Source organism: Oxyura jamaicensis, chromosome 6 (assembly GCF_011077185.1).
Source record: "Oxyura jamaicensis isolate SHBP4307 breed ruddy duck chromosome 6, BPBGC_Ojam_1.0, whole genome shotgun sequence".
NCBI lineage: Eukaryota > Metazoa > Chordata > Aves > Anseriformes > Anatidae > Oxyura > Oxyura jamaicensis.
The window spans coordinates 9,051,720-9,064,089 of record NC_048898.1 but is presented as its reverse complement, the minus strand read 5'-3'; the positions used below and the strand labels follow the sequence as shown (position 1 = coordinate 9,064,089).

The following is a 12,370-nucleotide window of genomic DNA, read 5'->3' as shown; positions in this document are numbered from 1 at the left end:
GGTAACCCCCCCCCACAAGGACCAGAACCAGCTCAGAGGCTGCCAGGTGAGACCTGCAGTGGTATATCATGGACAGAGGAATCTCATGCCCATCCGCAGCAACCTGCTTTTGTAGTTTCTCCTTTTCCACTCACCTTTATCAGCCGCTGTACTCAGTCATTTCCCAAGCACCTCTCCTTGTCTCCACCTTGTGAGCCTCATTTCTTTCTGGCCTATTTTCCTTCATTTCGAGCTTCACACGAGGCAGGCCAGTTGGATCTCTGATGGGGCAAGGAAAAGGATGCCAAAATGTCAGAAAAAAAAAAAAAAAAAAAACTTTCAAATTCTTTTTTTTTTTTTTCCTGATCAGAAATAATTTAATACCTTTCCTATATAGCACCTACAGCACATTCTCAGTTTGTTCCTGGGTCTTCACCCAGTACCCTCCCATCACACCTCACTAGGCTGAGAGAGGGGGGCCAAGACCCACCTCGTAATGCTTTTGTGAACACAAGAGTGCTTCCTGAGTCTTCAAAGCAGGCTGCAAAAACAAAGTCATTTTCTATGTGAAGCCAGGCTTTGTGCCTAAGAAACCTCTCTAGGCACACAATGAGCAATTACTCCTTTAGGCTGCAGGTCAGAAAGCATTTCAGGGTTTAACAGCCATGCCTAGGTCAGCAGCAGCTTTCCGGCCACTTTATTTTACTTGCCATGTTTATTACAGCAATGAAGCAGAGTAGGCAGTTCAAGTCAGCAGCTTGTGCTGACCTTATGCATCCTACAAGGCTGGAAAAACAGAAGTTCCTTGAACCCTTCTGTTCCTGAGCACTCTTACTGGCGTCCCTGGTAACCTAAGCTCATGCCCAGGCAAATCTCACCACAGTAGTATAGGACTTTGTGAGTGCTGTGGGGAGATTACAACTTCACAGCATTTTACTTCCTTTCTTATTCCATCAGAAAGCTTTGGCTGAGTTGATGAGAAACACCCTGGCACTTGTAGATATTCCAGCACTGTTCCATGGATGCCAACTGTGAAATGATTCAGCACACCCTTCCAGTCAAATGCGTTTTCCAAATTTCTTGCAAATTGTCCGATATTCCAAGAACATGTACATAATAAAATGTGATGTTAGCATCACATTTTCTTTAAACCCTCTACAGGATGAAGTTTCATAACGTTCTCATCCTGGATTTGGTTATGTCCAGCAAGGCTGACTATTTTCATTGAAAGCACCAAAACGTGCTTACTGAAAGATAGTGGCGACCAGCTTGTACCTTAAGGGGTTACATATTGCTGTCACCTGTAACACTGTGATAGGTATATAGCTTTTTTATTTTTTTTTTTTCATTTCATCAGAAAAGGCACAAAGATGCCTCAAATCCATGTTTGCACAATTTATTCTTTCTTTAACCAAGGTCACAGTTAAAGGAAATTGAGAAGCCAATAGCCTACTGTATCTTTAGATACATTAGAATAAATCCAGACAATGTTTGCGGATTTCTCCTGGGAAGAAAGGAAGAAGTGCCCTTCTGAGCTGACTCACAAAGATGCTGCTTGCAGTTTGTTCCTGTCTCTCTGTCTGCGGACTCTGTACACAACCCCTGGAAGGCTGATACTTGCTGTCTGATGATTCAAAGCCACTTAAGCCACTGAAGCTGCACCTGCAAACCAGGCCAATTTTAGCTTAATGCATTTCTGGAATATGTACTAGCTTATGACAATAATGTAGCCCTCCAGCAGCAGTATGCTGTCTTGTGGGCAACACTGCTCAATTGCCCGAATGTCATCTGCCACAGTCAATTTGGATCAGGTCTCAGTCATTGCCACTGTAAAGTATTTTTGAGGGTTTCTGAAGAGTAACAGCACTTTAGCAGTCTGAGTGAGCCCTCAAAATCATAACTAATGTACCATAGCTAAACTTAACTTTCACTGTGCACAAAACCTGTTTGTTAGAAGCTCTCCACTCTAGATACCACTAAGCTCTTACTGAAATTGGTATCCTGTTATGCAGTACCAGATTTTCAGTTTCTGACAGTGTTTAACCAAGAGCGTGCTGATGCCAACCCAAACGAGTACCAGCCAGTCCAGTAGCAGAGCTAGAATAGTGTCTGTTTTCACATGCACTCTAGGCAAGTAAGATATAAGTGGGACTGTTTGAAAGCACAGAACTGACCATCACCTACAATTTGACATCGGCAGCACATTTTTTTTATAACAGAATTTTACAATTTTACAGTTGTCAGACAAGCAATATCACAAACTTCAAATTGAAGAAAATTACACATATGCAACAGCTGTAATTCAAAGATAATTTACCAAAACAATCCATCTGAACACAAGAAAGCAATGCCTTTTATATATAAATGCTTAACTTATTAAAAACACCTGGAACTACAGGCCATCTTTTCATGTGCAGGCTTTCTTTAAGAAGATGAGCTCTTTGCAAAGACAGCCCAACTGTAGCCAGTACGGTCCCTGAATAAGCCTCTATTCCCTAACTTTATTTTTTTCTGTAAAAAGGAAGATGATTTGTGTGGGTTTATCTCATTTGTTGGTTTCATAAAGTCATTATGAAATCTGGCAGGTCATCTACATTCATCTTTCTTGGGAATAATGCTCTAATGCTCCTGACGTGACTTTGTTCAAGAAACAGCATAGATGTGGTACTCTTCTTTGGGGGATTGATCTTATTGAAAGCTGTCAGGCTTTTTAGTACTGTGAAAACTGGTGGTTTTGAGCCGTGTCATCTCCTTTCTCTTTCATGTTGGATCTGAGAGCAGCTTTCTCAACAAAGCAGCGCAGTTCTTTCACCTTGGCAGTTTGCAAGGCACCCTGCTGATGTAAGCAATCTCATATTTCCAAGACTTAGCTAATCTCTACACAGCACTACTTTTTTTGTTTGTTTTATCAAATGAAAAGAACAACAGCTGATTACAAAGAATGCCGATCCCTCCTTTAAGCATGTTTTCCTGTAAACAAATGATTTCATTACGTGAAACCTCAAATCTCATCTTAAAATAAGGGACGGTCACATGGGCACTCTGCTCTCACTTCTCCTTTGCCCAGATCTCATTTCCTCCAATGCACAACCACCACAGTGTCTCCCCTGTTCTCTACAATTGCTCAATATCCAGTAGGAACAAGCAATAAATAATTGTATACACACAAGAAAAAAACAAGCAAAACCCCTTCAAGCCAGTTTCAGGGTAGCTTTAAGCTGCCTTTCTTAGAATAAGGGCTTTGTTCTTTTTGAGAATTTTAATCACATGTTTAGCTTCACTCTCCATCTTGCTGCTAGTCTTCCATCTGTTCTGTTACGCTCCCAACTCCCACAAAAAAAAAAAAAAAGGCAACAACAAAAAAACACTCAGGACAAAACTCTGAGTTTTAGCTCGTACCCAGAGCTGAGTGCTGTGAACCAAGCCTTCTGTAGAAACAGTTAGCTCTGCTAACCATCTTAGACGTTGTCAAACATCTAAATAAAGACTTGAACTTGGATGCCTCAGTAACCAGATGTAAAATGAGGAAATAGTTATCAGCAAGAAGCTGGGGAAAGCACCAAGGAAAACACTGTACAAGAAGAAAACAGCTTGGGAAAATAATTTCTGACCCTGACCCACTTTGAAGCAGCAGCTCTACAGCTCCAAGAAAGGCTTTATTTTCTCATGACCTGGAATATTCTCAACCAATTTAGCCTACAGTCATCATAACGCAGTTGTCAGATGGCCTGTGGACTGACTCTAGCCCATTCAACACTGCTAATCCAGCCTCCCTTTCCCTGGATAACATGCTTGGACAGTTTACCCACCCCCGTCTCTGCCCCATGCCTTTCTATACTGGTCTTCCTGACAACTCTTGTATCCAGGATATGGTGGGGGAGAGTATGACAGAAGGAAGAGAGATGGAGGACATACTTCAGGGAAGTTGGGGGAATTTGAAGGGGCTTTAGATATGGTCTCTGTGGCTGCCTTTATTGGTCCACCCTCATAAGAGGCATAGTCCTTGGTTAAATGAAAGACAAAATTGTTACACAGGCAATATACTAGGGTGACGTTCCAAATTAGGCACAGGGAGCAACAGTACTGTATATTAAATATGGCATGCACAAGTAAGACTTGTGAAGTACACAGATTTCAGAGCAGCCCCACAGGAAGGGAATAATGCTATTTCACGTGTGACCAGTGCCAGAGGGAGTCCGGCAAGATGGACTGTAAACCCCAGGCTAGCTCTCCCTGCAATAATCTGCAGGGTTGACTCTGTGACAGATTGAAATGCAGTAACAGCGTTTATGCAACTAAATCTTGTTCTAATCTATTAGTTTATATAACCTTTGCTCATGGACATACTGACTCATAGGTCTCAGAAATCCTAAGAAAATCTTTAACTCTCTCACATCCTTCAGCCCCTGGTTGTCACAGATTGTCACAGAGATCTCATCCATTCTCTGAGGAAAAATTAGGTTGGTATGGCAAAAAAGGCATCAACTCAAGTTCTAAAAAGCAACTTACATAGAACCAAAACTACATAGTAAGTTGGATAACGGTAGGCCGGAATGCTTCAGGTTAGCAATTCCAATACACAATGTACCACTGGAAACTCGGGCTGGGACAGGAACAGAAATGGTTTACTTGGCTCCTGGGGAGGAAAAAGGGGGAAAAAGTGCTTTCTACCATTCAGACATCACCTTTCTCAGTAAAGTGAGGCAACAGTGACTGTGGGAACGACACTGATTCTTGCTAGCTTGAAAGACTGACTTTTACCCTTCCTATATTTCTTGATTTTTTAAGAACATATGCCTTAAGTAAGCAATGGGAACAGACAGTGTGCAGTACTCTGGCTGCAGCAGACAGTTCCAGTAATTGCTAGCCTGCCCACATCTGCTTATTTCAGCCCTTCCTGTGAGCACTTACCTCTGTTGGCTTGTTCGTCTGGCTAAGCACTAACCTAGATTTTTAAAAAAATATTTGAATTAAAATGAATATTTTAAAAAAACTTTTTCAATTGAATAGTTCACATAGCTGCTATGATACCGCCCATGGGGCACTTCTTGATACCAACACTGTTCCTGACTTCTTTTCTAATGAAACAATCCTTTGCATTGAAGATTTATGCACAGGCCAAAGTCCATTGATATCATTTGAAATTAGGTGCATTTAGGGCCAAATCCGGTCATGTTATGTGTATTTAGTAGACATCTAAATTTATTTTTGATGCACACAAGACACTGATTTACTTGCAGAGTACTGTACAATCTGTAAAAGGATCTGATCTCACTGTTTGTTGCAAAAGCAGTACAAGAATAGGCACGGTGCCATTTTATACAAAGTTCCCATATGTATTATGATAGCTTCCTAGTGGATTCTGTGATCGTATTGAATCACTCTGACAGAGACAGCAGCTGGGTCAGTCACTTCTTAGTGGAATCTGTGATCGTATTGAATCACTCTGACAGAGACAGCAGCTGGGTCAGTCACTTAGCTTTAACTTGTGCAGTGGTTTGCAAATTGCAATCCAGCAGAGGGAGCCAAAGAAGCACGAGCTGCCTGCAGCCCCCAGCAGCTTTGCAAAAAGAGGATGACTTAATGGATAAAATAAGGACTTAATTAGCTGAAAAGTTGGTTCTTTTTCACCTACAGTCAGGATATCTTGGGACATCCCTGATCCTCAAAATCTCAGTCTCACTCAGATTTTTAGGCACCATTGCTTAATTACTGTTTGTTTTAACAAATATGTGGGATGGCATCTGTAAATCTGTCATTCCTATACAAAGAAATATTTTAGGTGTATGTACCTGCAGAAACAATTGCAAGTTCAAATAAACAGATTATATTTGCTCCTCAAAGATCCAACTTTGACAAATTTAAAGTCCCATAAGGCTGTACCAATTAGGGTTACGTTAAATATGGCGTAATTCCTATGCCATTATCTATACCTATGTCATTATGCAGAAAAGCACAAAATCATATATATATTTATGCTTCTTATATGCATATTCTTATCATATTTATGCTTCTTATAAATATATATATGATTTTGTGCTTTCCTGCACTTCATCCGAATTTCATGATGCATTTCTGCCTACAGAGATATATGCTCAGCAATCCCTCCCCGTTTGCTTTATACTTCTTATACTTTGTTTACATTGTTTGGTCTAAATCTATTCTCTATTCCAGAGGGACTGAAAGTTAGGAAAAAATACCTATTAAAAATTAATAAAAACTAGTTTTGCCTTTGAGCAACATTTGTTCTTCATCGCTACAGCTGTATGAACAGTTCATTTTGAATATGTAAACAAGTAATCTTGCAAGGCCTCGTCAAAGCTACAGAGTTTAGATTATTACTATCCAGGGTAGGTGGTATACAAAACTACAAGCCAGACATTACCCCCCAAAAGCTTTAAAGCCATGTGACCCAGAGCTTCACAAGTCATCATCGCTGAAAAAAAAAAAAAAAAAAATCTCTATGGGCCTTGCTCACAGTATCTGTTAATATGGTGCTTATTAACAGAAGTCTTTCTAAAGAAACATTTTGTACTTTTTTTTTTTAGAACAGCAACAGCTGTTAACTTTTTCAATGCAATTTAGACTAGCAAAAAATATACCATGCGAATGTGTTAAAGTAAAAGCATACTTAGTATCTCTGAAATTCTTAATGTGGAACAGGAAAGGTCATCTAAAAGGCATAAGAGTTCACATCTTCTGCATTCTGTTCCATACCAAAAAAGAAAAGTCATCTTTAAGGGAACTTTGTGTCACTGTATCGATGCACACCAAAGTCCAACATTGGACAGGAGGTGGCGCTACAGCCTGCATAAATATTAGGGAAAACCAATGGTTACAGCATACTGTGAGCAAAAGGAAAATATAAGGTAGAAAAACAAACACTGAGTTCTGCAGAAGTGCTGATATGCAGACCTACGTATACTGTCATATCAGTAGGCATACTATAACACTGCTGAGAGAAGACCTTAAGAGGAAGCAAATGCATTGTGTCCCTGCTTCTCAGGGAGTTAAATACCCCACAAAAGAAGAGCCAAGCATGGAAAAGTCTGTCTTGCACAGCATGCTCTGCACGAGCTCTGGCAGTTCTTCATATGCTCACAGGCTCCACTGCTTCAGAAAGAAGCTGATGGAACAAATACACTAGGGTGGAAGCTTTGCACAGGCACACAGCAGTTGGCTTGATACTCCATGAAGAACATCAAGGTTAGCTACAGTGTCAGGGGTTTCGCTGGGAAAAGTAGGAACCCCAAACCAGGGTTTCTTAATTAAGTTACAGATACCTTTCTTTTTGGCTGCCTTTCTCCCTAGGTCCTTCTAGAGGCACCAAATGGCACCAAATGTGGTAGCTTTCAAAGATTTTTATTCCTGTTCTCTGTTTTGGCCCCGTTTCTATGCCTGACTGCTCTATACCTGCAGTGTTACTGGCTGACCAGTTCTGGATTGTGACCTGAGCCACTCAGAGTGCACAAAGCATTCAACAACAGTCAACAGTAAAACCAAAAGAAAACATTTCTGGGAGACTCATTCTCTTCTGGATGTCCTTACTCTTCCATTCTCAGCTTTTCTTTTGAAAAGAAACTGACAAATAGCTCCCAGAATAGATCCACCAAAGGATACTTCATGACAGACTACATTTTCTTCCACATTTTCTTCCATGAAACAGTCACATCTCCATAGCAAGCTAAAGCTAAGAACTAGACACCAGTTCAAAGCCAACAGTAGATTGGGGGAAGAAATTCTTATCTCAGTGTGAATCTGGAGGAACTCCAAATATTAAGCAATCTATACAATAAGGATAACAATAACTATCACTTCAAAAAGCTTTTGTGATTGTTCACTACCAGTAATTAAAGCTGGTGTAGAATTCAACAGCCTGGGAATTAAAGGCATTACAGAAATTCTAAGTACTTGTATTATTTCTGCCATTCACAATTCTAGCTCTTGATGTAAACTATTTGTTGTAGTTAGGGTGCCCATCAGTGCTCCCTACAGATCCATGTCTATTGTATCCCTGACTGATTCACTAGCCTCAATGAAGTTAGTCACATTTTAATTGTGGAGAAAAAAAAAAAAAAAAAAAAAAAAAAAAAAACACTTCTTCCTTATAGAAGCCATTCTAGCTGAAGGGTACCACCAATGTGAAAGTTAAAATTCACAAATAAAAAGAAATGGTGGAAAAGTCAGTAGAACACCAATATATTCCACATAAAACACCTAGAGGTGCCAAATGGAATTAAAATTTAAATAATTTAACATTAAATAAAAAAATCCTTTCACTGAAAGCAATTTGTTTTAACTTCAATATTAATTCCTAGTAGGGATTAGACTTCAGAAGGAAACTACCAACTGAATTAAGCTAGAACTACTTACTGTTAGAAGGATATACTGATGCTTCTGATTCTACCACTCTATCTTCTTTAAGTATTTCTCTAGGTTCTCCTCTGCCACAGGGTGTTCCTGCAAACAGCATTCAGTGATTATATGCAATCAACCTCATTGTATACACAATGGCGTGAAATACATTGAGCAAGTATTTCACAAAGATACCCAGTTTAAGACATAAGATACATCATAAGATAAAAGATGCAAACATATTATTTAAGTTGGTGTCTCAGAAGCACAGTGAACACATTTTTAAATCAATACATTTTAGAAAACTGTTTTGTAAGAGAATATTGTTAAGACTGAGTGTTCTGACATTTAAAAACAATCAGATTTCTGACTTTTCTATTTTTTTCAGAAGGTTTAAGAGCAACATTACAGCAACTATTCATGCTTACCTTTTCTACATATCTCTTCCAGTGCTCATGTCTGCCTTTTCTGACTCAGTTTCAACTTTGCTGAAGATAGAAGAAAGCCTCAACCTAAGCAGCCACAAAAACAGTATCATCGTTCTGGTGTACAAAATGAGAAGGCTAAACAACCACCACCAAAGTAATGAAATCACCCATATGCAAAGGGGTGTCAAATGCAGCAATCACAGTATTTGGTTTCTTCCCAGATAATGAGCTATGTATATTTTCAAAAACATGAGATAGACGAGTCAAAGTTCAACAACAACAAAAAAAGAATGACAAATATTTAAGAAATATATATTACTAGTTGGGGGTCTGACTCCTTGCTTTTGTTGCTAATACTACAAAAGTCATAAAGTTGGGAAAATGCATACCTTTATCCTCTATTCTAAACTAAGACATCTTGGTGATAATCCTGAAGTATAGTAAATACAACTTCGTAAATACAACAACTAGAGGTGAAATTTTTACATGGTCTTTTAAAGGCTAAGGTAAGAAACAAGATATGCACACCACAAGATACATGTGTTACGTTATACAAAATGAATCAGAAAGTTAAGACTATTTATAGTACAATATCTAGCTCCACAAAACATTATACTCAGCTTGATCTAAGCTGTTCTAGAGATAAACTTTCTCTTAGAAATCAAAGCTATTTTTTCATATGAAGCAGTTGAGAAACAGATACAGCATCAGCTGAGAAGCAGAGAAGACGAATTGATCCTGGTCAAGGCTGGAATGTGCAGAATGCGTATTTGTTAAAGTGACACTGTGTAGTTGAAATGGACAGTTATTAAAGTGCCACAACTTAGGCAGGAAATCTCTTAAGACACTTCCAGAATTCTCTCTGATACAATAATAAAGTTAGAGAATGTGAACACAGGCAGATCAGCTTGGTCTTATATCTGAACTTAGAAATGGGCTTTTTAAACAGACACTCCATGGACAAAAAAAAAAAAAAATACCTTTAAAATACAGAAGCTCCCACTGTCCTTGATAACCTCATGAAAACCTTTCATTAGGTTATGGCCTAATTAAAAGGCTATTTTTGTGCCCAAAAGGGCACAAAACCTTTGACCATTTAACACAAAGGAAACAAGGGTAAAAACTGTATGCTTTCCTTCCCCAAACACAAACAGGAGACTTTGTCCCTGGTAGGCTGGAACTCCATCTACCCCCTCTTCAAAATGTTTTTCCCAATTTAGGTAGCATACAGCAGAGCAAACAGGAAGACAAACATGATCTCCAGTATTAGTTATTTTGACTAGTAAATTTCAACTCTTGGTTTTGAATTCTGCACACAAATGATAACCCATTACTAGGATGTAACCCAAAACGACCTAAGAATTGACAATGATGTTATCAGGCCTAACTACAGTGCATTGCATCACCATGCAGTGTAGCCTCACCAAAAAGGTGAGAAGCCCAGTACAAATGTCAAAACAACATTAGCAAGTAAAATTTATACCCTACAGCTTCTACCAGCCTCAATAACAGGTACAGTCTATATCAGACAATACCGATCACCCCATCTATATATTTGATTTATTTCAGAGTAATAGTAAGCAGGCTGATGCTTTATGAAGTCAGGTACAGTCATCATTTACTCAGTCTTTTAATGATGAACATCACAAAGAATACACTCAGACTTTAATAAGAATTAAATGCATTTCTACATCTTATTGAATTGAAAGTTTTGTAAAAACTGAGTTATATTGGCTTTGATTGATTTTAAATTGGTTTAAGGTGATTAAGTTGATTTGCTAGCTTATAGCTACATGCATACAGCTACATGATTTAAGGTGACCATAAAAGAATGCACCATTTGAAACTGTTTAAGACCACTTAAATTGATGCAAGAACTTCTAGCTACATAAGATTAGATTCTCGGAGAGCTATTTTAAGAGAAAAAAAAAAAAAAAAAAACAGCAAAAATGTTGAGGCAGAGCAGCAGAAATCTTGCTGTTAAAAGACAGAAAGCAACCACAATAGGATAGTAAGAGCAAAGACGTAACAGTTAGGATGAAAGAAAGTCTTTAACTACAATGATGCTAATGAATTGTGACCATCTTCCTCTACTATGCCATATCTGAAAAATTCAGTCTCTTAACATAAGAAAACTTTTCTGGAGAGTAGAAAACTGAGATACCAGCAAGACTTTATTAAAATAAAAATATATGTATAAAAATACATTTTATGACAATTCATCAGTTTTACAGCAGTAGTATATTCAATTAGCAGATATTCCATACCAGTTCTTTTGTGTTTTTTGAGGGGAGGTAGAGTTAAATGCAAAAATCCTTCTTGTATTTTAGAAAAATATTTGCTTCCTTGAGCTAATTACTTTTTCTTCTGCTTGCAATCTTCTTCTTACAGTGTTATTCAGTTGTGGCAGAGGTCAATGCTTCAAAGATCAGGATGAAAATTTAGCAGATGGAAATCCTTTTGCAAAGGATAGCTGTTTTCATCTAGCACAAAATGGCTTTTAATTTCCAACACATAGGATGCTTCTGTATCTGCTAGCAGTGAGTGACACAGATCTGCTACTATTGTGCTGTACGTTATATCTGAGGAAGGCACTGCAAAATACAGAACAATCTAATTTACTTACTTCATATTTTCATAATAGCACCTAACATTTAAGTTCTACATCCATGAAAGTTACACCCAATTACTGGAAATGTAACCTAATATCCAAATACAATATTAGATTTTGGTTTTCATCATTTTTTAAGACAATGTGTGAAGAGTGCTTCTCATTAAACTATGCTTGTGAATCATATACAACACCTCAATAATCCAAACTGAAGTATCATCAGCCATCAGAAGCCTGTCTGATACAATACCATTTATAGTTATTTACATAATTAATGTATGGCCACTATTTCTAAAAACTTCTAAGGGATTTTATTTTCTATATTGGAAATCCATTTAGTAGCTGAATATTTAGCAAACTTTGCTGCCCATAGTATTTCTACCACAATTCATGAAACAGTACCTACTGATCTGTTCAGCCAGTCGGCAGGAATATTGAGGAAGATTTTTTCCATCAACTCAGACACCACATGAATATTAATTTCACATCCTCTATCTTCTACTGTCATCAAAGCAGGCCTAGGTCAGAAAACACAAGACTCTTGAAAGTTAGCTGCAATATTTTTTCTGGTTTAAGCAACATTTCTGAATGAAAGTAATATAATGCAATACTACCCTCTGACATATCAAGAACTAGAAAGCCTCTATGCACTTACCAGTCAAATCCGTAGAGCTGTAGTATGAGCTTAATATATACTGAACTTCCCTACACAATGTTAAAATAACTTAAAAGCTATTAAGCAAGCTATACTTTGAGACAACTGCAAAAAAACAATGCTTTAAGCAACATGAGGCTTTTTCCTGAAAGACGATGCAAACTGCACCAAGAGAGGTTTTTAATTCCTGAAAGCATAAACATGTCAAGATGTCAGGAAGCTGAACACTTGATGTTTCTGCTAAAGCCTGAATTTCACTTCTTGAGATTAAAATGGATTGGAGATAGAGCTTTTAACTGCTAAAATGAAAAAATCTTTATTTAAGGAAACAAAACTTCTCAG

General features: G+C 38.1%; 2 protein-coding genes across 6 annotated transcripts in view; both read right to left on the bottom strand.

Annotated features, from left to right (window-relative positions):
• GPRIN2 (G protein regulated inducer of neurite outgrowth 2) overlaps positions 1-9,595 on the bottom strand; it is a 28,584-nt gene extending 18,989 nt beyond the window's left edge. The window contains exons 1-3 of one of the 2 annotated variants that reach the window (XM_035330155.1): positions 8,763-9,595; positions 8,353-8,439; positions 135-260 (exon numbers count right to left, since the gene is read on the bottom strand). The gene's annotated coding sequence lies outside the window, so the exon portion shown is untranslated. The remainder of the gene's footprint in view (positions 1-134; positions 261-8,352; positions 8,440-8,762) is intronic. The other variant, XM_035330159.1, reaches the window with a different exon arrangement.
• A 1,308-nt stretch (positions 9,596-10,903) lies between these two features.
• Positions 10,904-12,370, bottom strand: part of SHLD2 (shieldin complex subunit 2) — a 34,704-nt gene continuing 33,237 nt past the window's right edge. For 3 of the 4 annotated variants that reach the window (XM_035330151.1, XM_035330153.1, XM_035330152.1), the window contains 2 exons: positions 11,776-11,891; positions 10,904-11,356 (listed from right to left, as the gene is read on the bottom strand). In XM_035330151.1, the coding sequence (XP_035186042.1) occupies positions 11,184-11,356; positions 11,776-11,891 (289 nt within the window). In that variant the 3' untranslated portion in view covers positions 10,904-11,183. The remainder of the gene's footprint in view (positions 11,357-11,775; positions 11,892-12,370) is intronic. The other variant, XM_035330154.1, reaches the window with a different exon arrangement.